Source organism: Ceratotherium simum, chromosome 30 (genome assembly GCF_057802395.1).
Source record: "Ceratotherium simum simum isolate JZ-2026a chromosome 30, ASM5780239v1, whole genome shotgun sequence".
NCBI classification, from domain to species: Eukaryota; Metazoa; Chordata; class Mammalia; order Perissodactyla; family Rhinocerotidae; genus Ceratotherium; species Ceratotherium simum.
Window position 1 is genome coordinate 6,938,200 of NC_141929.1, and position 26,662 is coordinate 6,964,861.

The following is a 26,662-nucleotide window of genomic DNA, read 5'->3' on the forward strand; positions in this document are numbered from 1 at the left end:
CACTTTCCCTTCTCCTCAAGAAGAAAGGCAAGGTTTGAGTCTCAGAGGCTCATGGCCTCCTAGCCCCCAGGTGAGAGTGGAAAGGCGGGTTGTTTTTGAATGCTGAAGCTACCAGAAGTTTCTAAAATACGTATTCAGAAGTCAAAATATAATGATGTACACCTGAAATTTATATAATGTTATAAGCCAATGTTACCTCAATGAAAAAAAAAATGGATTGGTTGGGGGGCCGGCCCAGCGGTGTAGTGGTTGAGTTTGCGCACTCTGCTTTGGTGGCCCGGGGTTCACAGGTTCGGATCCCGGGCACGGACATACGCACTGCTCATTAAGTCATGCTGTGGCTGCATCCCGTATGCAAAATAGAGGAAGATGGGCACAGATGTTAGCTCAGGGCTAATCTTCCTCAGCAAAAAGAAGAAGATTTGCAACAGATGTTAGCTCAGGGCCGCTCTTCCTCACCAAAAAAAAAAAAAAAAAGATAAAGGATGGGGTGGAGGTGGGTAAAGCTCTGCAGTTTAGGGAAGATTAAATGAGCTCCTTTCATCCTGTAAAACGGTTAGATTCTGAGGTATGTCAGTAGGCCTTCTGGAACATTCACTGTGCATTTTTACATTTTAAAGGTCTGAGAGGTCCCACAGTCAAAAAATCCAGAATTCCTCAAACTTATTTAACTGCAAAACAATTTTTCCCCATTATGCATTCCTATTGCCGTTCCGTAGAATGGTGATCCATAGACAGAAGTCTGGGAAATGCTGACTTAGAACAAAAACAAACTACCATGTGCTGAGAACCGAGACCACTCGCATCAATATGGCTTAGCTATTAGGACAAAGAACTGAGACCACCTGTGTCCACTTGACTTGTTTGCTCCCAGAAACCTGTCCAAGAAATATAAGACTCTAAACCAGTAAAAATTTCACTGTTTGTTTCAGGAAATTCGTGAAGATCAATTTACCCATGAGAACAGCTCATTTATCAAAAAATAACTTACTTATAAGACTTACTTCAGTACTTACCTAAAGACCTTGATGTGCCTAGCCATCCTAAATCAGTATGTCATGAACTTTACCTGATGCCAGTTTCCTACCTTAAATCACAAGAGCCTGGACTCCCCCAGACCATTCTGACTTCCACCTTCTGAAACATGGCTAAGATTCTGTCAAAGTGGTGTTCCTCATGGAGGAGAGCTTTAATAAATGAACCTTTGCTTTATTAACAGGAGTTGTCTGGTGACATTTTGCGAAGTCGTACTATGAGCTATTTGGCCACGTGACTGAATACCTGAATGTGGGAGCCTACATGATGTTTGAACATGATGGCCCACAGACACCTCTCCCCTGTGGTCAGAACTCAGCACTGCCCAGGTTGCCAGCCCGTTTGGGCCACAGCTTTCAGAACCCGGTAACTGCATGACTGCCTCTGGTGTTTGTTTGCTGGGAGCCCTTTCTTTAGGGAATGGGCTTCCGGTGATTCCACCTGTCTCTCAGCCCGCAGAGGGGACTCGCAACTCAATGCCAGGTCAGTCAGCTTCTCTTCCAAGATTTTGAATGAAGACACCCAAAACTGGAAGTTACGTGGGGCTCAGCTACTCCTGTAAAGGTATCCAACTACTAAAATTGTGGTCCACAGAACCAGCGTCCAAACTCTTGTAAGGGGCCCGTGACAAGATAAGTACAGCGATGGAAAGCAATTTGATAGATTACACCTATAGAATTTTATGCCTATCAATATCTGCCTAGTGAATCTAGTTTTTTACAGCTTACATTTTATATATCTTTGTTTTTTGTTTTAATTTTTATAGTAAAAATTTTATTTTACTGTTAAGAAAAATTATTTTAAACTTGAAAGTACAACAAAAATGTGGATGGGGGAAGAGATGTTCTTTCAATGTCATATACAAGCGTTACTTAACAGGTCCATTCAAGGATTATTTAATTATCTAGGAAAATGTAATTTGCTCTTCATTGTTTACTACTCATTGAAGGTTGCAGGTTTAGTGAAGGTTTCATTAACATTCACTAAATTTCATTACCATTCACTAAATTAACATTCACTAAAATGTCAATTTGTAGATTTCTGTGTAGTAGAATGCGAATAATATTCAGTAGAAAAGGTAACCTCAAAGGCTACAGTTACTTGCTTGGTTGGGCATTAACCGACTTTGTATATACGCTAGCAAACTTATTCCAACATTTATTATTAAATTGCCTACAAATACCTAGTGCTTCAAATATTCTTTGAGTCAGACTTATCATCTTACTGGTTTGCTTCTTAATTGATGAGTTTGGACCTGTGTTCACTTTATATCTCTATATGAGTCATGTATTAACTTATTGAAAATTATATTTTGACAGGTTTTATTTTTTACAAAAGTATCAGTCTGTGATGCAGTGAAACAAAAACCGGCCTTTCACTATGAAAGTTTGAAAAGCACTGTCTTAATTCTCTCTGAGTTCCCACTGCTGAAATTCTTGGTGCTTCTAGTTTCTGTCCTGTCTGAGGCTTTGTCATCCAGGTCTTTGGATGAACCCATGAGCTGCACAATTTTCTTTCACTAAATCCCTTTCTTTAAAGTCTTGAGGGTTTCACAGAACTGATAAAGTCACTAAATTATAATTGTAGCTGACAAAGTAGTTTATAGCAGAGAACAATCCAACCTTTCCTTAGGTACACAAATAAGCTATACTCATCGCAAAAATGTGCCTGATCAAAAATGTGCATGATGAGAGCAAAAAGTCTGAATTGGGCTACCGCAAAAGCAAAGCAGACAACTGTGGACATAAAAAAAAAATTATGTACATCTTTATCTTAGGCTTTACTCACTCTGGAACTGCCTTGACCTTGCTCTAAAAATAAACAAAACACCTGGAAGCTTAATCAGAGCTGCCATGCACCGGACTCCCTGCCTTTACCCAAGACTGTTGCTCCTTCATCCCTCTCAAGTATGGACAAGGGCTTGGATCTGGTCCACGCCCTCCATGCCTCTTTGAACATTGGGAGTGACCACTAGGCAACATCCACATGGGCATCTCCCTGACAATCCCGGTGGCCCTCTAAGTTCAGTCCTCCCTATTCTTAGTCTCGTCCCCTCCCTCAGTGCCTAGAATTTGATCCTCAATCCCCTTCCTGGCGTGATTTATCCCCATTCACCCTTGCTTTCTGTTTTTACTTCCACAAACTTCCTTCCACTGAAAAATGCAGTGCTAACCATATTCCCTGGAGGTTTTGACTCATATTTTGAACTGTTTTTCAAGCATTAATTCTTTTTTTCATGTTATTCCAAGTCAATGTTTCCTTATTTGGGATCCCATCCTGCCCCCATGGAATTTAATGTATACATATGAAAATTAAAACCAGTTTTAGCTAAAAATAGGGCCTCTGGGAGGTCTCTGGAATCAGCCGACACACACAGTTAAGAGGAACCTGGATGGCTGACAACTGTTTTGGCTTCAAATGGGAATGAAATAGCCTGGTGCAGCGGTTGGCCACTTTTCAGGGGTGGCCTGCCAAGACATCATTTACCAAGTTGCTCACAAGCAGGAGCGGGGTTGTGGGGGATGGCTGGAACCTGGAGGCTGGGCCCCCACCACTCTCTGCTGCCCCCAGAAGCAGCTGGGACGGGAATCGCCAACTGAATGTTTTAGCAGGATTGAGGGCTGCAATTTTCAAGGGAATGTTCTCCTAAGGAGTGCTGCCGCAATTCGGCAATTCGAGAGGCTCAGCATACCAAAAGTGTTTTCACAACTCACTTGACGGCAAAACCCAACCTGAACTGACGTGATATTTGTGGTCCTTATCTATCTTATATAGGGTAAATAGTCATATGTTTTACTGCAGAAATATCTGTTTTATTATAGGGTGCTGCCTCAGAACCACCTGGTGGAGTTGTATAATATAAGCATATGCACTTTATTAGATTCCTAAATTCTGAAACACATCTAGATCTAAGTTTGGGAAGAATCACTTCTCAAATGCTATTCAGGGAGCATCCATTTAACATTTAGCCCAAAAAGACCAAACATGAGGGAACAATGTGTGTGTACTGGGGGTGGGGGTAGAGGTGATAGAGACTCAGTGCACATGATTTCCATTCCTATCTCCTACTTCTACGCCCCTAGCACATGCCCCTAGAACACGAAAACGCCTAAAATGGAGACTTCGAGGAAGTAGGAGTAACACGTGTTCTATTTCAGAGGAGCCAAGCTTTACTGAAAATCCTCTGTGCCACCTTTGGTAGATACCAGCACTGCCCATTCCAACAGCATCATTCTGCAGACATTCCCCTCCCTGGCTTTATTCTTTCAAATGATAAAATCAACCAACCTTTGTATAGAGCTTGCGTGTGGCAGGTGCTATCCTAACACTTTTGCATGTGTTCTCTTGATTAATCCTCAAAATATTACCTCCATTTTACAGATGAGGAAACTGAGGAGCCAAGAGGTTGATTGACTGGAAATACCAGGCATTGTAAGTGACAGAGGGAAGCAGTCCAACTCAGAACCCCACAGCGCCACCCTGTGAGGCTCTTAGGGACACTCCAGTCTGTTCTCGAAGGGAAGGACATGGCACCTCACTGCTGGAGGACACTGGATGTAGCATGTCTTATGGAGAGTATATACACTTTGGAGTCACAAAATCAGAGTGCATTTCCCACCAGTGGCACTGCTTTTGAGATCTTGGACCCTTTAATTAACATTTATGCCCTCATCTATAGAATGAAATTTATAATCCTATCTTACACGGTAGTTGATTCCATTAAATGGATAAAATGGTAGCTGATTTCCTAGATCAGAGTATCTCATACTGAAAAACCTGTCTTCATCTTAGGGCTTTTACATTACCTAGTCCCTCTGCCTAAATGTCTACCAACCCAATCTTCTCCTAGCTGATTCCTTCTCCTAGTTCAGGTCTTGGCTTCTCAGAGAAAACTTTTTTGGCCACTCATTCTAAAGCAGCCATCCAGAAATCTCTATCATCTGACCTTGCCCTATTTCCTTCATAGTACTTATCATCAGCTCTTCATGTATCGTTTTCCTGTTTTCTTAGATGTTTATTTCTATCGTGTCTCTCTCTCTTGCTCTCTTTCCAGTAGAATGAAAGCTCCGACTCAGGAGGCATCTTTTTGATCCTGTTCAAAGCTGCATCCTTGTACCTAGTGTAGAGTCTGCCATAAGGTAGGTGACCATTCTGTGTTTCTTAAATAATTGACTAAATGAATGATAGAGACTCAGTGCACGTCATTTCCTTTCCTATCTCCTATTTCTGTCTCCAGACGGAGAATGTGAATTTGGTCAAATGCAAAAAGTTCCCGGGGCTCTTTCGACTGGCGAGTATTTGTACCTCTTGCCCTTTTGCTTTCAAGCCAACAAAAATTTCCATGAATATTAAAATGAAAAGGACAAACAGAGGGCACCACAATTATTACATTGTGTGTGGATTTGATCTGTTATAGGACAATAAAATCTGCTACCTTCTCAAACTATTTAAAGCCATGCTTGACCTTTCCCAATTTATGTTTTGATGCCTTACTCATTAAACAGCCCAATTCATGTGGTTCTAATACCTTAAATTAGGAGTTGCTCCTGTAACATCTGTATGTTCCTCTACCCTTAGTCTCTTGAAGAAAAATAGACATAAAAGAGATTTATACCAGCTCCAGAACCATGTGAGTGAAGACACTCAAGGGTTGAAGAGTGAGGCCATATGGCAGCTCTTAGAATTTGACAGTCTTAATTAGGCAATCTGCTCACCATCACCAGTGGCCAGCATCACCAGTGAGAAACCTGGCGTGATGACTGTCCTCATCCCCTGCCACCTAAGTGACATTTCCATTTGCGTGCATGCTAGGTTCTAAAAATTCTCACGTATGGAGCACAGCCTGCAATCATAGATTGTTAGTACTGAAAGAGACCTTAGCAATAGAGTTCAACACCCTCATGGTGGACTGTCTTGCTTTTGCCAGCCTAGCATCACTTCTTTCCTTCAGGGAACAGCAGCTCCATTTCCCCAGGCCTAGGCCATAGGGACAATAAATCCTGGACACTGTGATTGGTTCAGGGAGAGGCATATGACCCAGGCTGGACCAAGAGAGTTAGCTGTGAGATGTTTGCTGGAACACTTGGAAAGGAGATGCTCTGGGTGGTTAAGCTGTAAGAATAAAAGGCTGTGGCTGCTGGTGGCCATCCTGGAGGGAACCCCTCTGAGAGTGAGGGGTCCTAATGCTATAGAAAGCAGAGCTGAGAAAGGAAGGGTCATATTGATGACATTATTAGAGCAGCTAGATCCAGGTGTTGCTAAAGTCAGCTCAAACCTCGAAATTTTCAATCATATGAGCTGGTAATTTTATACAATTTTGCTGAAGCCAGTTGGAGTTGGGTTACTTTGGATTACAACCAAAATAGCCTTGACTAATATACACTCGTTATACAAATGGGGAAACAGAGGTCCAGAGAGAAAAAGGGTCATACAAGTCAGTGTTTGAGCTGGGATAGACTCCACTGATGCTGCCTCTCTTTTAGAAAACTTCTCTTCTAGATGTCGTTCCCAGTCTAGACCCTTGGAGTTCTCTGGGGCTCTGCTCTCACCCTCATTTCACACTCGGGTGCTCGGGTCATGCTGCCTTCTCCCCTGCCCATCTCTCCTCTGATGTACCTCCCAACCATCTCTGTCTCAGAACTTCTGAAACAGCCCCATGCAAGCCCGAGCCTTCCCCACTCCTCTCTCTCATCTATCTCCTATTCTGAACTTCCAGAAAGCCAGTGCACTGTCTGATCACACGGCCCCCCTTTTCACACATTACCTATGTTGACAATTCAAAACACTGACAATAGCTTTCAAAGTCTGAGTCAATGCCAGCTAGCCTATACCCTCGCATCTCTTAGCGCTGTCCTCTGCTTCCTCGGCCACCAAGAACAGCTACTGTCAATAACAGCAAGGGTTTGAGAAAAACAACATGTGTGTTTGGTCTTTGTGGCGTATCATTTGATCCACACACTAGTCTTAGGAGCAATGGTGACTTCAGGGTGGCAAATTTAGATGCCTTTGAAGGGGCAGGCAGAATAAACGAGGAAGCCGACTGGATGACAGAGAGACGGTAAAGATCGGAGGGCCACGGGGAAGGCCCTACTATTAGAAGAACCCTGATAGGAGGCCTTAATAGAAGAACCTACTATTATTGCTACATTACTTCTGGTCACTATATTTTAGTGCTTACTATAGACTAGCTACTATTCGGAGCCCTTTATATAGATTAACATTTAATCCTCAGAACAACCTATTTTTTTGTTGTTGTTGTTGTGAGGAAGATCAGCCCTGTGCTAACATCTGTGCTAATCCTCTTCTTTTTGCTGAGGAAGACCAGCTCTGAGCTAACATCTATTGCTAATCCTCCTCCTTTTTTTTTTTCCCCAAAGCCCCAGTAGATAGTTGTATGTCATAACTGCACATCCTTCTAGTTGCTGTATGTGGGATGCGGCCTCAGCATGGCCGGAGAAGCGGTGCGTCAGTGCGCGCCCGGGATCTGAACCCGGGCCGCCAGTAGCAGAGCGCGCGCACTTAACCGCTAAGCCATGGGGCCAGCCCCAGAACAACCAATTGAGGTTGCTGCCATTATAACATTCATTTTCCAAACGAGGAAACTGAGGCAGCGTGACATTTTATTTCCCCCCTAACTTGTCCAAGTTACTTAGCTGATAATGGGTTAACCTTGGATTTGAACCCAGGCAGCCTGCCTCTGGGGTCTATATTCAGGAGGCCCACTGCCCAGAAGTTATTTAAAAGTGCAGTTCTCAGTGTTGACAACAAATTCCTTTCATTAAACACTTCACAGGCTCCCACAGTGAGCAGCCAAACAGGACATATCTGTGGGGCAAATTTAGCCCAAGGATTGACAGTGTGATTCCCCTGGTCTATTTATTTCTTCCATTCTACTAATAAGAAAACTGTGCCAAGAAAGCTCCCTCAGCATCTACATTCCGCCTCTCCTAAGGCTCTCTCGCTCTGTCACTTCATATGTTTCCCAGTCTTCAAAGTACAACTTAGGACCCAAGTCCAATGGAAGGATCTCTATATATGTATTTTTTTATTCTGCAATTATTTTATTATATTATTTCACCTTTATGAAATGAGGTAGTTAGTATAATACATTTATGAGGATGCTAATGAATATTAATTGACCAGATTGTTACAAATATGTTGGTGGAGGGGAAAGGCAAAGTTGTAAAAATATTACATTTCTACAGGACTCTGCTTAAATATAGGAAAAATCTCTCCTTGATGTAAATAGGAGTCCACATTCTGACCCAAGGTATAATCACTTTCATAACGATGCAGTGAGCTATGTGGCACCAGAGTACTTTTCTTTGGCATATAACAGCTTAAAGCACACACGCCACTTGAAACTCCAACCTTATTCAGATCTACCCAGACTGCAATAGCAGACAATGTTAAATAATTTCACTAATCAGTTAATCAATCTCCCAACCTGACAGTAAATACAAGTTAGTAGTGCAAAGGAAAACCAGAAAATGGAAAGGGACTTATCATTGTTTTTTGGGTTTTTTTTTAATCACCAAAACTGAAAACAGAAACAAAAGAACTTAGGAAGTTCTCAAGTTTGGAGAATAGACACACAGAAAAAAGCCTAAGTCAGCTTCAACTCAAGAAACAGGCATTTCTCCACCTGCTAGGTTGGAAAGTGCACCCATTTATTACCATCCAAATGAAATCTTTTCAGCAGGGTCAACAGGGCCTTTCTTTTGACATTTAATTCGCTGGACATGTATTTCCTGCGTTAGGATGCAAAATACCTCTCACATTGCTTTTTCATTAATTGCCTTCATTTTTCAAGCTTCCTGTTTGATTTATAGTCAATTAAAGACACTTTCAAAAGTCATGACTCAGGTATGTTAAGTACAAGTATGATTAATGCACTCCACAGATGACCCGGCTGCTCCCCAAGGTTGACGTCAAGGTGGCATGACTGAGCAGTGTCTTGGTGAAGGGAACTCAGGGGGAGGGTGGAAGGCCAAGAGTGCAGGGTCATGGACAATCTGGCACTGGATCCATCCAAAACAAGGAAAAATAGATACTTTTTCTATATTGTTCTATATTACAGAGGAAGAATGAACTTGCCTATGAACAGGAAAAATATAACACAATGGAAGTTCTCTCTTTATCCAGGTTGATGAAAGTAGATGAGAAAATTAAGTGGCAAATTTCCTTGATACGTCAACATGAACATCAACAAAAACTACACGACACTGGACAAGAGAACTCTGGATAAGAGCCAGGACATAGGAATCCTGGATTCAAATCTTGTTGCCACCAGTTATGAGCGACACGACCTTGGATAAATTGCTTCACCTGGCCCAGAATTAGTATCCTGACCTGTGAAATGGGCACATGAGAGTATTTTTCCCCTAAGAGCTGTTGTAAGGCTCAAGGGGGCCCTGCACACTTAGAGAGTGCACAGTAAATGTCAGGTCTGAAGGCCACAGATGCCCCACTGATCAGCACTGGTGGTGCCTTCTAAGAACGCCAACATCTGTTCCTAACATACGCACACTCGTTACATTTTCTGGAAATGCTCTCTCTCTCCTTTCTGTCAGCATAGGCATACAACCCTTCATGAGGAAATCACATAAGAGTCATCTCTACCTCTCCAGAAAAATGAACATATTGAAATTTCAGAAGAATATCAGAAAAGTCAGGAGTAAAAAGAGTAACATCAACCTAATGCCTTAGATCAGTGATTTCCCACCAAAATAAGGTAAATAAGAACATTTGGTGCATTTTTTTACAAAGCCAAGTTGACTCAAATTAAAGGACTGCCTTCTCTTCTGTAATTAGTCCTTACTCCTGTTTTGTTTGTTTTTGTGGTGCCAAATCACCTTTTAAAAGAGAATTCTGGCCAAAGTAAATGGTAGTGTTCTCCCTCTATCTCATTTATTTGCTTGCTTTTTTCTTTTCTCATATCCAGACTTAGGAAAATGTTTAAAAATACATTCTCATCAGGGCCGGCCTGGTGGAGTAGTAATTGGGTTCACTGGCTCCGCTTCGGTGGCCCGGGGTCCGCAGGTTCTGATCCTGGGCGCGAATCTACATACCAAAGCGTGGCAACGTCCCATGTACAAAATAGAGGAAGATTGGCATAGATGTTAGATCAGGGACAATCTCCCTCAAGCAAAAAGGGGAAGATGGGTGACAGATATTAGCTCAGGGCCAATCTTCCTCACCAAAAAAAAATACACTCTCATCAATCTAAGATTGTTTTTTTAATTCTACTGGTCCATGAAGTTCAAATCCTAGAATCACTGCTTTAGATGTTTCTTCATCTCTTCAAATTTTTAGTGTCTGTGATTTGTCTTCTAAAAAGCTAGGTTTAGGGGCTGTTCCAGTGGTGTAGTGGTTGAGTTTGCACGCTCGGCTTCAGCAGCCCGGGGTTTGCAGGTTTGAATCCCAGGTGCAGACCAATGCACCTTTCATCAAGCCATGCTGTGGTGGCATCCCACATACAAAATGGAGGGAGATGGGCACAGATGTTAGCTCAGGGCTAATCTTCCTCAGCAAAAAGAGGAGGATTGGCAAGAGATGTTAGTTCAGGGCCAGTCTTCCTCACCAAAAAAAAAAAAAAGCTAGGTTTAGATGGCCATTAAAGGAAATTGAACTCATCTAAGATCTAAACAGCAATAATGATAGTAATAATAATAGCAGCTTACATTTATTCATAACAATGTTCTTAGCATTTTCCCATTAATTATTGCATCAACTCTAGAATTAAAGACTGCCATTATCCTTCTTAAAGAGATGAGACAATTCAAACTCAGAAGATTCAAATTGGGGCCGGCCCCGGGGCTTAGTGGTTGGGTGTGCACTCCGCTGCTGGCGGCCCGCGTGTGGATCCCGGGCGTGCACTGACTCACCGCTTCTCCGGCCATGCTGAGGCCGCGTCCCACATACAGCAACTAGAAGGACATGCAACTATGACATACAACTATCTACTGGGGCTTTGGGGAAAAAAAGGAGGAAGATTGGCAATAGCTGTTAGCTCAGAGCCGGTCTTCCTCAGCAAAAAGAGGAGGGTTAGCATGGATGTTAGCTCAGGGCTGATCTTCCTCACAAAAAAATAAATAAATAAATAAATAAAAGAAGATTCCAATAACTCACTCACGGTCACACAGCTAATATGTGACTGTGCCATGTGTTTGAATCCTAGTCAATGTGAGTTCAAAACCATGTGATCTTAACCGAAATATTATAATCATGAGGAGGATGCAACTGGAGCCCATCCTTATTAGAGCCATGCAAAGGTGGGGTCCTTCCCCTGAGTGTTTCTGAGAGGGACCAGGTAGGAAGCTGAGACTGCTCAGCGGGAAGCATCCTCTGATAAGAAAAGCAGGAGGCAGCCACAGGTGCATGACCTTGCTCTCCCGCGTGAAGGACCAACTTTATCCTCTCTCCCACATAGGCCCAAGTTACTCTGAGACATCTGCCTCCTTTGTGGTTTATTTCTGTCTCTTTTAGGAGTCTCTTTTTGACTTGAGTCACATGGTCTTGTGAGGATCTGTGTAGAGACTGTGAATGTACACCAATATGCATGTGTTTCTCTGCCTTTCCCAGCTTCTCTTGCAGTTGGCTTGGTTATGTGCTAGGTCTGGCTAATAGAATGTGAGCAGAAATGATACATGTCCCTTTTGAGCTAAGGTGGTTAAGCATCTGGGTTGCCTTCCCCGCAATACTTCTTGCCCCCTCGTCTGCCAGCTTGGTGACATAAGAATGACTGGAAGGCACAAGATGGAAGGAGCAAGTTGGAAGTAGCGTAGGTCCTCAAGTGCCCATATGGAGGGCGGCCACCTGGAGGAGAGTGACCCAGGAGAGCAGCCCAATTTGCATCCACATGACCTGAATGAAAAATAAACGTTTATTGTGTTAGGTCACTGGGGTTGTTTGATACCAAGCCTATTCTGACTAAGGCAGGTTTTTACTAAAAGCGTAATTACACAGAATGTATTTTAGGTGAACTCAGGTGTGGCAATTTCTCTCAGTGTATCTGTGTGTCTGTGTGTTCGTATATATGTGGTCCAAGAGGAGTTATCCATGAAGGATGAGCAAGTGGGGAAGAAAAGTGCTGACCTGATAGTGGCTGACTGGCCAATAGGGTGTCCTTTCTGAACACTGGAGGTTAGAGATATCTGCCACTAATAGAGGCTGGAAGGTCAGGAGTATAGTTTCCAATAGCGAACTTGATCATCACAGATCTCTCTGTAATGCCAGGAAGGTCTGTCTGAGCTGATGGGGGCAGGGCAGAATATTCTGTTCTGTAATTTTGCAGAATACGAGATAGTTGGGGGCTTATCTCTTGGTCTTTTTCCATGTCAGCTGGATGGCTGGTCAGTTTTCCAGGCCGGATATTCATCTGGAGCCTGGGTGTCCACTGGGAGGCTGTAACCAGAGTGACTAGCCAATCTTGTGGTACCAAGATGGCGGCTACCAGAGTCACATGATTTTCATATTTCAGGAGAAGCAACCACAGCAACCAATTTAACAGAATTCTGAGTGTTGGAGGCCTCTAAGGATCCCCCGCCATAAACCTCTTACAGATTCCTCCCTGCATCCAAACACCTTGAATGGATGTCTCCTGTCTGAGGTTCTGCATTCTAAGCTGCCCTCTCCTTTCTTCTCATACTTCTCACCAAATATGAGAATAACCACATCTTCCCAGCTCACCTTTCTAGACTGAAAGTTCGCCAAGTTATCATGAGTCAGGGGCTTCACATCATACCGTGAAAGACACAATGAAAGAGCCCCCCTGGTTATGTTAGAAGAAATAGTGAGATACCATGTTTTGATCCTAGAAGCTTGTTGAAAAATGACCTTTTAAAGACGAAAGCAGGTCTAGTTGGTGGAAAGGAGAGTAGAATAAAGAGTAATAAAGAGAAAATAAACGGCTTTAGTACTGAGGGAAAGATGTATCAGAGTGAACAGTGAATAAAATATTAGGGAAATAAAAGGAGTGGAGGTGACCATTAGTAACAGTTAAAAGTAGAAAAAGATAAGTCATTGATAATTGAAGAGAAAGATGAAAAAGGATAAAAGGAAATATTACTGTCTGAACAAAGAGAGCAGGAAGCCATGGACGGAATAAACATTCGCTGTAACGTGCTAAAAGCTGAACAGAGAATTGGTTGAATATAAGTCTGAGGTATGAGCAGATATACTATGTCTGCCAGGCAAACAGACAGCACTTTCAAAGAACTTTATAGAATGGTGAAATGTGTAGACATCAGCTGATTGATTATGCTGTGTTTATACCTTCTGCAAGACAAAATTCACAATGATTGGAAACCAAAATTCTTCAATATTGCAAAGACAAAGGAAAAATGGAAAGTGCAAATGCTGTAAGTGGAGTCCAAGATAATGTTACTAACCTGGCTCCTTTTAACCTCTGTTATTACCTAGAACATCAGCTTACATTTACATGTCACTAAAATATCCTTAACCATTTCCTGGACCCTGGTATGTGACCTCAAATATCTACATATTTTAAAACTTTCTGGTTCTGTTTGATTCTTTTTAGTTTTCATCCAGATGTTAGCCTCATGTCAATCTAGTCTCCATTCTGACAGCACCCACCACTCACTGGTTTCTTGGTTAATCACATTTTTCAGAGATAGAAAGGTCTTGTGTTGAACCATAAGAAAATGCATGAAAGAAACGGAGAATGAGAGAGGCAACAGGGAGAGAGAGGGAGGGTGAGAGACTTAAAATGTTAGTCGGTTAGGGGGAAAAGTCCATTCAATATTTGGGGCTTTATATTTCCTCTTGCAAGTGGAATAGAGCAATACATTGCTACTACTTCTGAAAATCCAGATTTTCCCAGACAATATTCAACAGGCATTCTCAAGTCTGTGAAAGCTTTCTTCATTTAGGCACAATTAACCATATTCGCAGGGTCTAAACTCATAACAACCTGTGTTCATTGCTTTGAGATGAAGTCAAATGTACCTAACCAGATCTGCTCTTCATATATTTTACCCTAGTAATACATATGGACCTACAGTTTCACTGAGAGAGGGCTAGCCAGATTTTGCTGATCCAACAATTTATACACAAATTCACATATAAAATTTTAAATATCCTCAATTCCCATATCACTGAATTTTCCTGAATGTGCTATCATTGATTGTCGACTCAGTTGCATTTAGCATTTACTAGCTTACACAGAACCAACAACCATAACCCACTTAATTACTTAGGGGATTAAAAAAACACACAGACACACACAAAACTGTGATATTGGAGTGTACAGTATGGTCTAGTTTAAATTAAAGAGATCCCCCAAAGTATGATTGCTTCCAGCTTCTCAGTGGTGAATTAAAAGCTGTTTGGTGTCATGAAGATTACAGAAGCAATCACATTTATGAGCCTGCTTTGCATACCAACTCTATTAATTTCCATACTCAGGGTGGCTTCACATTTCCACACATGTTAATATAGCTGCCATTTGGGATAATCGCTTAGAAAAAAAAGAGAAAAAGAAGAGAGAGAAAGAAGAAGAGAGGAGAGCCAGAAATATGGTTCTCTTAAACCAAGTTCCATTTGAAGTATATTGATTCTGATAATAAAAGAATCAAAAGATAAATGAGGGTTCCTGATGGCCTGACCCAGGAGTCACACTGAGGGATCAAGTTAACATGAAATCACATATTGGAATTCACTTATTGTGCCAGTCCTGCAGGTTGTCACTACAGACTCTAATTATTTAAATGATTTCATTGGCATAATTGCATCAAGATGTGCATGGCCTTCACCTCGGAGAGCTCCAGTGATGCTCAACATTGCATCTTCATTATCGCATTCCTTTCAACCCTTAAACTGTGTTCTAGACTCACAGAGCAATCCAATCAAGCAGGCTGGTTTCTCTTCTCCCCTTTTTCTTTACACATGCCAGCCACATAGCACAGGAATTAAGGAATGTGGTTAGCCTGGAAGGCAAACCCTGAGACCGTAAGGGCAAATGTACAATTATCTTCCCTAAAGGGACCTTAGAGCATCTGACCAAACTAAACCATTGTTTTCCTGTCTTTCATTCCCAAATGTTAAAGAATGGTGCTGAAGAGCCTAGAATTAAATAGTTATTTTTCTACAATCAATTTTAAATTCTACTGTGCTAAAAGTACCCTTGTTATACATTTAGCAATGCATACCATGCCCTCATAAAGATAAAATAATAAATATTGGCATTAAAAATAGGAAGAGATTATAACCACAGATCTGAGGGGAGCATATTTAAGGAAATCAATTGGAATTTGGGGGGATTTGAGTTTAATTCACAGAGTAGCCAGTAGAGATTTTAAATCTTTCTGAAGACCATCTTATTAGCCTTAAGCATAAGAGTTTTGAATTCCTATGCCTAAAAATAACCAGAAGCCAACATCCTGCTGTCACCATTATTTTGGTCTAATGCTATGTATGCGAAATCCAGGTAGACCAGCAATCCATAGGAAGGCAATGGTTTTGCTCTCAGGGATCTTCTCAGGGGAAATGGATTTCATTTCCTTTGCACAGAATAGTTTGCACTCACATTGGATTCTGGCGGTCCCCTTTTCTGGGAGTAGTCAGAGAATTCTCATTGATGATAAAATACTAAAATGAGATACACATCACCTATTTACTTCTAAGCTGACAAGGCCTAATTCAAGGCCTTCCACTGTGGGTCAAGCAGTGGTATAAGAAAAATGGTCAGAGAATAGTTTAAGGACTGAGACACATCCTGAGACACACTCTTAGCCATTGGTGAATTCAAATATGAGAATAGGCCAAAAACATTGTCAAGTGACGCTGCTTACAGTTTAGAATCGCCTGGTCCTTGATGAATTCAGCTGGCTGATCGATATGGAACAATTTCTGCTGAAATCCAGGAGTGCAGTCCAAATCTTCTGCAGATGTTAGCAGCAGCACCTGAGAAAACCGAAGCCATCAATATTTTAACAGCAGCTTGTGTGTTTGCCCTGCTAACTTTTACCAAATCTGTGACTTTTAGAAATGAGCTGAGGTTTTCATTTCATTTCCCAAATGAAGAGGTAAGTTGATACTTCTCCTGGGGCTGCCAACAATTCGTTTTGGCAATGAGATTTGGAAAACGTGCAAATGGGAACAGCTGCTGCGGTTTCCATTAAGTTGCACGAAAAGAAATAACTTCGTCAGATTTTTACACCTGCTAAGAATCTCACCATGATTTCCATGTGTGAAATTTCATTACAGAAACTGTCAGTTTCATAGGATGCCTGAGTAAAATGAACTTCACTTTCATAGATGCAAAGAAGCATTGTCATCTGTGAAGAGGAGGAAAACAGAACTATTCCATTAGAAGATACTTCTAAAAGGAATCTAGAGCCACTAGACCTTCACAGTCCAATATGGTGGCCATGAGCCACACGTGGGTACTGAGTACTTAAAATGTAGCTGGGTTGAAATTGTCAGTATAATATACATGTTGAATTTTGAAGACTAAACAGCAAAAAGAAAAATTAAGTAAAATATCTAATAATTTTTATATGGGTTACATGTTGAAATGATATTTTTTTTTTATTTTTTTGGCGAGGAAGATTAGCCCTGAGCTAACATCTGTTGCCAATCCTCCTCTTTTTGCTGAGGAAGATTGGCACTGGGCTAACATCCGTGCCCATCTTCCTCTACTCTATATGTGGGACGCTGCCACAGCATGGCTTGATGAGCAGTGCATAGGTCCACACTCAGGATCTGAACCTGTGAACCCCAGGCCGCCGAAGCAGAGTGGGCGAACTTAACCGCTATGCCACTGGGCCAGCCCTGAAATGATAATATTTTATAGATTGGACTAAGTAGATATGTTAATAAAATTAATTTCACCACTTTTTTTGATTTTTGTAAGTTTGGCTACTAGAAAATTTCAAATTTGTAATTGCTTCCAAAGGCTCAGCTTTGTCTTTGCAAATCCTTTTAGGAAGATTTGCAAGTTTAGGAGTCAAAAATTTAGGAGTCAAAAATTTAGGTTAGATGTTTTGTAACATAAAAGTATGTGACAACACTCCTGGACAAAGGGTCATTTAGTAAAGTAAGAAATAGTTGTAGGTTTAGTAGGCAAAGACTCTAAGCTCTGTAAAGATGAGAATTACCTCTCTTGCCCTACATTTTATACCAAGCACTTACTACATATACTGGCACAGAGAAGATGCTCCATGGTATGCAAAATACGACTGCTAACATTTTTCAGCCTTTAGCGTATGGCAAGCACTGTGCTAAGTTCGTTACATGCCTCATCTTCTTTAAGCTCCACAACAGCCCTAGGATGTACTTAGTATATTATGGGATACATTTTATAGACAAGGGGCCTGACGTTCTAGAGAGGCTAAAACACTTGCCCAAGATCATACGGTTAGGATGAGTGGAGCCAGGATTTGAATGCGGGTTTAAGCGTTCTCTGATTTGGTACACTATCAGAGCTGTGCCCATACCTCTCAGGCCTTCCATGTCTTGGGGCAGGACTTTGCATTTTTTTGCTTGAGATATTTCTCTGAAACCACGGAAGGCTGCTTTATCTGAGGGGGGGTGTCAGCAGACAGTGTTTGGAAATTCACATCCCCAGGAGCAGCCCTTAACCATAACTGACGAGAATTAGTGCACAAACACCCCAGCTCCCTCACCCCTCAGGTGAGATATCTTGAGGGAAAGTGTTCTGTCTCCCAGTTTCCAGTCGAACGAGCTTCAATTGCCCACAGTGGTCTCTGGCTTGATAACACAGATTCTATTAGCTGCCTTCTCTTCTGTGGCTCATTTCCTCATTCCCTGTTGGTATTTTTCTGATACCACCCTCCAAATAAAACTACTTGCACTCAAACCTTTGACTCAATGTCTGCTTCTTGGGAAACCAAACTTTGATACCAGAATACAAACTCTTAACCACCGCACACAGGCTATTGAAGGAATTGATTATCACCCCCACCAGCGAACTCAAAGGAGTGTACAAAAAGTTGGAAGCTCTGGAACCGGGCCTTCTCTCTAAATACCAGCCCTCTGAAATGTGCTGAACCCCAAGGAATGAGAGCGAGAACCAATCTCCAGAGGTTCACGGTATGGCCAGCCTGAGAAACATCAGAGAAATTGAAATGGGAGAGTCACCACCCTGACCAACATCATGTCTCAAAATCAAAGGGGGAAGGATGCTGTCATCCCTTATCGGAGCAGTTCCACTTGTAAAACTTTCCCTTGCCTTGAGAGCAGGCTCCGGTTACATAGCTTCTGAGGCAATCATAATGCTGACACCCCAAGTGTTACACACACAGAATGCAGATTCAGGACTCAGAAAAATTTGCTGGCAACTTTGCAAGCAGAAAATCTATAACTGGCCAACATTAATTCATTTTAACAGCAAATGGTCAAAGGTTGCCTCCAGGCACCCTGTGCCTGCAATTATACGTTAACCTTCTGATCAGCTAATTCTGCCCTCAAATCCCAGATCAGTAAACGAGTAATCCCAAAGGAACTAAAGGAGATGACATTTCTCCAGGGATCCTGAGCGTAAGAATCCAGAACTGATTGAGAATTCAGGTGAATTGAGTCCCCTGTTCTTGTCTTCCTATGGCTCAGTCTCTGCCCTGACTCCTTCGCAGGCTATATTCAGGATTCCTCTGGAATCATAAAGGAAAAATAAACCTTTTCAGACTGCTGACCCTCAGGGAGGGTGGGAGTGGTGGGAGGACTCCCAGAGGCTCAGCTTCGTTTTGGCAAATTCTTGGGTCATCCCATCCCCCCAAGTTCAGGTTAAATGCTGTATAATATAAACGCATGCACTCGTCTCCAGGGCAAGCTGTGATAGCGAGGTAAGAACTAGTCAAATAATTCATTCACTCACTCCTCCTCGCATTAATTTATTCACTTATTCCCAAATACTTATTAAGCCCCTGGGATTCAGCTAGCACTCTGCTAGGCGTTGTCCTGGAGCTCATAGAGAAGCACAACAGCACAGTATTTAAAAGCACAAACTCCAGAGTCATTTTTCTTGGTTCAAACCTTGGCTCTGTCCTTTACTGACTGTGTGATTTGGCATTTTTCATGGTTACTCTGTGTCTCAGTTTTATCATCAAGAAAAATATGGAAAATAAGATATGCATTGAGAGGCGCTGTGTGGATTCAATGGGATGATGCATAGAAAGCAACTAGAAGAGTGCTGTGCTGGATAGGTCGTCAGTAAGTGTTAACTGTTAATGTAGACTAGGAAAGGTGAGAGGCATTAGCAAATAATCATCTAATTAATTGATTAACTAAAATTAAATTTTAACTTGAAAGGAAATTATAGGTCTCTCTGGGAGCATGTAAAAGCTGGGGACAGGGAGTCCAACTTCATCTAGGGGGTCAAGGAAGGCAAATTCACAGAAGGGACGTTTCTGCTTCGATCTCAAAAATGTGTCAGAATTGGCCGAGAGGAATAGAGACCTGTCTTTTTAACCAACACTCCTTGTTTTCATGTACAGTCCTTTGTGCCTGGCTGGGTTTCATGTAACACATCTCTGAAATTACCAAACTGCATTTAAGAAAAAATACAGACTAATTTAGGGCTTCCTAAAAGCTGAATGGGCAGTGGGAGTAGAATATTCTAGTTACTGCTATTGCTCCTTGACTTTTTAGCAGAATTTAAATAGTATCTGTGCATGAACTTGTCCTGGATACCCACTCTTCAATTTCAATATCACTGAATTTGGTGGTGGGATATGAAGAATCATTCTTCATTGGTTTAAAAATGAGTACATGGACATGACTCCAAAACTAGGAAAGCCCCTTCTTCAACATCATCAGATGTCACTCTTATAAATATACTATCTGGACATACTTTTCCCCAAACCCTCTTTAACATTTCCAGAATATATGTTATGAGCAACATTCCAAATTTATCTTTAATGCCATAGCAATAACAGCCATGCTGTATGGTTCTTTTGTTCATTTATGCATTAGCTTGCACCTCATAAACAATAGGCAACAAATACACCTTTGAAAGCTCAGCAATGATCAAATTTTATGATCACCAAAGGATTTCTATTACTTGAAAATTACAATCAGCCTGCTTATGAAAGCAGATTCATGTTCAGACAGACTATAAGCACAGGACAGAGCCACATTTGTTTTGTATGAATCCTAGTTTACCAGCCACCATTTACCAGCTGTAACCTTGGCTAAGTAGCCTTCTGTGTCTCAGTTTCCTTGGATGGAAAATGGGAATAATAATAGTATCTTATGTTAATTATTGCAAAGAGCCTTACGTAGTACCAGACACACAGTAATTGTTCAATAAATGTCTGTTATTATTGTTACTTCTATATATTACGTTTAACCAATATACATGACTCACTGATATTCCCCAGGGTAGACAATGATAAATATCACCAAAATATTGCTTTTGTTACTGCTATAAAACTGTTCAGTGGCTAGACTGTGCTCAGAAATATTCGAAGGGAAACAGCAGGGTCAGGTAGAAGATCAGGGAGGAATGTGCATCTTGGGATCAGCTGCACGATGAGAACATCAGCGCCTGTTCCGGGCTGAGTATGTGCTGCTTTGGAGGACACCAAACATCCCTTAAAATGGCAGCCCAGAGCTCTGTTGACTACATAAGAGCCACCGCCCTCAACTTCCTCATGGATGGCAAATCCTCACATCACACTCTTTGTACCTGCTTCTCTTTTAGCTTCTATTTCTTTGCTGCTGTTCAGAGCTTTCTCTTTTAAAAAGAAAGGGTTTATGTTTATCCTGACAGATACTGATTCAAGAACATAGGCAACTTTGGGATTTGCTTCCAGAAAAATTATTTTTTCTGTCCCAGACTGCAGGTTGCCAGCTGGCAGCATATAGGATGGTCGTGGCCAGCAGATGTGGTTAGTTTAGCCAAAGCATCTGTCATAAAAGTTAAATTACCATGTTATATAGAGTGCACCCCTCCGAGCTGTCCTTGTCTGCACCACTCGCTATGTTATTGGTCCCACTTAGTTGACTCAACGACATACTTGTCTGGTCCTCTAGGCATTTGAGTTTGCAACCCCTGCTTTAGACTTTGGAAATACCGTCTTCAAGCAAACAACTCTCCTTGTTATGAGTCTCTAGTTACTTGTCATAATAGTACCCATAGCTGTGTGCTCCTGGCTCTCTTGCAGAAATTTTGGCCATGTGCCTAAGAAGGGTGGAAAGATTTTCACTTCTAGGCCTGGCCTCCAAAGTGCCCTCTCTTCCCCATCTATGAAAATAGAAAGGAAGGAATTCTGAGATGGTGGGTTCATCCAATAGAAGGAGCCCAGAAATCAGTCACTGCTTAGAGGACAAGTACTTGGGAGAGCTGGCCAACAAGGAAACTCCACATGACTGTGCAGTCCCTGAGACTGGGGGTTGTTTGTCACAGCAGCTCGCGTGGCTGACTATACACTAAACGTGGAAGGGACAAGGACAGAGGGTCTTCTACACCAAGCCGTCACAGATATGTCCCAGAGGCCTGGGAGAAATATCAGAACTGAAGAAAAGCTCAATACAACTGTATTTGAAGCAGCCATAAATAAAAAGGGAGACACTTCCTGCCACAAATAATTCTCTCAGCAGGCTGTGAACAACCTCAGATCTCATCCTCTCTTAAGCCATCTCCAAAACGGTATTTTTCCAAACGAACTCACTAGTGTCTCCTGGCCCCTTGTTATTTTCCTTTCACTGACTCACCCACTTTTTGCTATTAGCGTGGATGGACAGTTACTTTATCCTTGCCACAAAACACCTTTGCTTTACTCTTGTGAAAGTCGGTCTATTGGAAACAGTTTGGAGGGTCTTAGATTGGCGGGGAAGAAAGGCTACTATCTCTGACTTGCAGGATATAAAAATGTTACAGCAATGTATTTTGATTGATTCTTTATCCTGCCAGGGGCTAAAAGACCAGAGTCCTGGAAGCATTTATAAAGTCACACTGCCTGCAGGGAAAACATGGAGAAAAGAAGTACTTCAAAGATGTTCACGTGCACACCCACATGCACATACATGCACACACAAGCATACATGCACAGGCATGCACACATATACATGCATGCACGCACACACATACATGCACACATGCCCAGGCACATATTGATATCCTCACTGTGAGTATCAACTCATGTCACCCCCCCTTTCCCTGAGTCTGACCTTCTCAGAATGTTCCTGGTATTTTGTGGCCCCAGGAACACAGAACACCTGCCACCTTCTTGGCCATTAATGTAGCAGACAGAAACGATTTTGTGATTCTTGGGAAGATAAAGGGGGAGAACAGTTCCAATTTGGTGAGTCCTGTTGTTGGCTTCATACACAATTCGAGACCACAATTATAGACCTTATTTGTATTTGAATGCTACTCAGTATCTTTTCCTCAAATTATGAAAAGGGAAGCCGCAGAATAGTGATCACCAAAGATGTCCTCAGCCTAACCCCCAGAACCTGTGAATATGTTAGATTACATGGCAAAGGGGAATTAAGTTTGAAAATCAGCTGACTTGAAAATAGAGTGACTATCCTGGGTTATCTAGATGTAATCACAATGATCCATGTAAATGCAAGAAAGAGTTGAAGAGTTGAAGAAAGAGATGCGACAATGAAAGCCAAGTCTTAGTGATGTGGTGTGAGACAGACTCAACCTGCCCTTGCTGACTTTGAAGATGGAGGAAGGGGCCGCCAGCCAAGGAATGCAAGAGGCCTCTGAAAGCTGGAAAAGGCAAACCAGAACCTCCAGAAGGAATGCAGCCTTGCTGACACCTTGATTTTAGTCCAGTGAGACCCATTTTGGACTTCTGCTGACCTTTAAAACCATACGATAATCCATTTGTGTTGTTTTGAGTTGCTAAGTGTGTGGAAATTTTTTACAGCAGCAATAGGAAACTCATACAGTCTACCATAGTGTTGGCCCCTCGGTCAACATTCAGAAAATATTGGTTCCCTTTACTTGGTTTTTCAAGATATAAATATAATTTGGGCAAACCAACGGAAAGGGAGAAACAGAGAAGGGAAAGAGGAAGGAGGGGTGGAGGGAAACTGAGGGAAGAGAGGGAAGACGAGCAAAGAGTCATGACTTTGGAACAAGGTCATCAGAAAGTCATGTTGTAGAAATAACTAAGTGCTCCATTCCTGAGCATAAATAGGCACAATCCCTTTTCTTTTGTCTTAACAATTGTCCCTTTCAAGTGATGAGGCATTTTGAGCTGCTGTTATGACAGAGTGGTTGGGTTTATTTTTTTCATTAATTCCCTTATTGAAAATTTAAAATTTCTATTATCTGCCAGGCCCTAGGCGAGATGCTGGAGATGGAGAAATGAACAAAGCCCTTGATAAGTTTATTATCTAGAAGGAAAGGCAGACACATAGGCAAATTGTAATATAATATAACATAATATGAAAGTTTCTATATATTGGGAATTAGGAAGTAGTGCAAAGAAAATATTCTTGATCTAGACTACCTGAGCTCAAATTCCGATTTTACCACTTACTTGGGTGTGGCCCTGGGCAAGTTACTAAACTTCTCTGTGCCTTAGTTTCCTCATTTGTATAACAGAGCCAATTAATTGTTGCTACCATCGTTGGTTGTGAGGTTCAATGAGTTAACATAAATCAAAATGTTTAAGACAGGAACTGGCTGGTAACGGGTGCTACATGCTAAAAATTGTTATTATTATTTATATTAATATAGAGGAGTATGTATAGAGTGTTACAGAAATACGGAAGAAGGAACAACACACACTTCAGAAGACAATAGGAACTGGAACCATGTCACAGATAAGGCCGTAATGGAAAGATGACTGACAGTTTTCAAGTGGCAAAGTATAAGAAGGAACGTTTCATGCAGGCGTTTGGTAAATGCAAACACCAAGGCATGCTAGTTGAAGAAACAGGGAACAATTTGGCAGGGATAACAAGTTCTGGGTTGTTTTCAAGATTATTTGAAAGTGTTTTGTCATCTCAAAATAGGATTGAACTGACCGGGCATGTCCTCCTTGAGACTGGCTAAAACAGAGCCAAAAAAATCCACTCGATGAAATAACAATTTTTGTCTAAATAAAATTAACTCTTTCCTATTAAGATTCCAGGATTAATGAACTAGAATCAGTTGGTAAATTTTAAAAGAAAAATAGAGTTTTGTAAAACTTTAGTTAATGCAATTAGGAAGACTTGCCTTGCTGGTCCTTTGTAGAAACTAGAGGCTGCACCTGCCCTAGAGTGCGTGGTATTTATGAAATATTAGTAATTAAATTAGTGGTGCCAAATGCCAGATTAGACCTGCTTCCCTTAAGTCAAGCAAAGGAGTCCCTATATGAGATAATCTTGGGTAAGCTTTGGCAGCCCCAGGAAGTTCAATTGAGCAAATATTAAATACCTACTGTCTGCCAGGCACTGAAAGACTTGTCTGCTCTACACATAAAACCCTAAATCCATGGAGATATCACATAGGAAATTTACTAAATGAATAGGTCTGAGATTTGAGGATTCAGCCTAATACACGATAGATTCCCGAGTCCATCACCTCAGCCAACCTCCCATCTCAGCCACTGCTGTGTGAAGAATTCCCTAAGAGCTCAGACTTGCCTTGTAGAGGAATCTTTTCACACTCTGTTCTGGGCCTTGCTGCTAAACTGCAGAAGCTTGGTTAATGTGAGGTCAAGCAGAGTTGGGAAATGCTGAGGAGTTAATGCCCCAGAGACAGCACACAATGCTGCCCTCCGTACTGGGAAATGGCAGCTAGTTAAATGCCCCAACTGCCTTCTGCCAGTGGACTCCTCTGGGAGGCATTCCGTATGCCACTCAGAGGTCCCAGTGGGTTGAGCCCTGGCTGTCCACTGCAGTGACCTCAATGACACCTCATTACATTGGCTCTCTCCCTCCTTGCCCGCCTCACCCTCTTGCCCCTCACTCCTGCTTCCTGAGTCACCTCCCAAAGAAAACTACCTGTATCTAGTCCTTTGTCACAGGCGCTGATTCAGGGGAACCCAAAATAAGACATGCCCTGTGTATTAGTTTAATTTTGTTGCTGTATCAAATTACCAAAATTTTGGTAGCTTAAAAAATATTTTATTATATTACAGTTCTGGGAATCAAAAGTTTCAAATTGAATAGTTGAAGAAACAGGGAACAATTTGGCAGGGATAACAAGTTCTGGGTTGTTTTCAAGATTATTTGAAAGTGTTTTGTCATCTCAAAATAGGATTGAACTGACCGGGCATGTCCTCCTTGAGACTGGCTAAAACAGAGCCAAAAAAATCCACTTGATGAAATAACAATTTTTGTCTAAATAAAATTAACTCTTTCCTATTAAGGAAAGGGCTGTGTTCCACAGGGCTGTGTTCCCTCAGCAGGCTTCAGAGGAGAATCTGTTTCTTTTGCTTTCCAGCTTTCGTTGGCCATCTGCATCCTTTAGCTCCTAGCCTCCTTCCTCCATCTTTGAAGCCAGCAGCATAGCATCTTCTTTAGGCCATCTCATCTCCTTTTCTCTGCCTCTCTTCTTCCATCATCATATCTCCTTCTGTCTCTAACTGACTCCTCCTGTGGCCCTTTTGTAAGGACCACTGTGATTACATCAGGCTCATTGCGTAATCGAAGCAATAATCACACGTTTTGGGAATTAGGACGTGGACATGTTCAGAGGACCATTATTCAGCCTACTACAACCCATGAGTGGCTTATATAAGGAGAAGGAAAAGTTTTATAAGTACAGTTTCAGTCTAAAATGTCCAAGAGGTGTGGAAACAATCTAGTGTTCCTCAATGGATGAATGGGTAAAGAAGATACACATAACATGGAATATTATTCAGCCATGAGAAAGAAGGAAATCCTGTCATTTGTGACAAAATGGATGGACCTTGAGGGCATTATGCCAAGTGAAATAAGCATAGACAAATACTACATGGTATCACTTATACGTGGAATCTTAAAAAAAAAAAAAAAAGAAAGTCAAACTCATAGAAAGAGAGAGTAGAAAAGTGGTTGCCAGGGGCTAGGGGGTGGGAGAAACAGGGAGAGGTTGGTAAAAGGGTATACACTTTCAGCTATAAGGTGAATAAGCTCTGAGGATCTAATGTAAAGCACAGTGACTCGGGTTGGTAATATTGTGTTGAATGGTTGAGGTTTGCTGGGAGGGTGGAACTCAGATGTTCTCCCCCCAGAAAATAAAAATAAAGGAAGGGGGCCGGCTCCGTGGCTTAGCGGTTAAGTGCGCGCGCTCTGATGCTGGCGGCCCGGGTTTGGATCCCGGGCACGCCCCAAGGCACCACTTCTCCGTCCAACCCGAGGCCGAGTCCCACGTATAGCAACTAGAAGGAGGCGAACCTATGACATACAACTATCTACTGGGGCTTTGGGGGGAAAAAAATGAATAAATAAAATCTTTAAAAAAAATAAATAAATAAAAAAATAAAGGAAGGGATAGATATGTGAGGTGACGGATGTGTTAAAATTAACTAGATAACTAGATTGGGGGAATCTTTTCACAATGTGTACGTTTGCCAGGTCACCATGATGTGCACTTTAAAAATCTTACAATTTTGTTTTTCAATTATACCTCAACAAAGCTGAAATAAAAATCAAACAAACAAACAAATAAAAACCCCAGAATGTCCAACAGGGAGTCATTCTAGAATCA

At 41.7% G+C, this 26,662-nt stretch overlaps 1 protein-coding gene across 1 annotated transcript in view; it reads right to left on the minus strand.

Moving 5' to 3' along the window:
• Positions 1 to 26,662, minus strand: part of CDH13 (cadherin 13) — a 1,041,327-nt gene that overhangs the window by 809,203 nt on the left and 205,462 nt on the right. Inside the window, exon 2 of the mRNA XM_004437068.3 lies at positions 15,849 to 15,960. Within this exon, the coding sequence (XP_004437125.1) occupies positions 15,849 to 15,960 (112 nt within the window). The remainder of the gene's footprint in view (positions 1 to 15,848; positions 15,961 to 26,662) is intronic.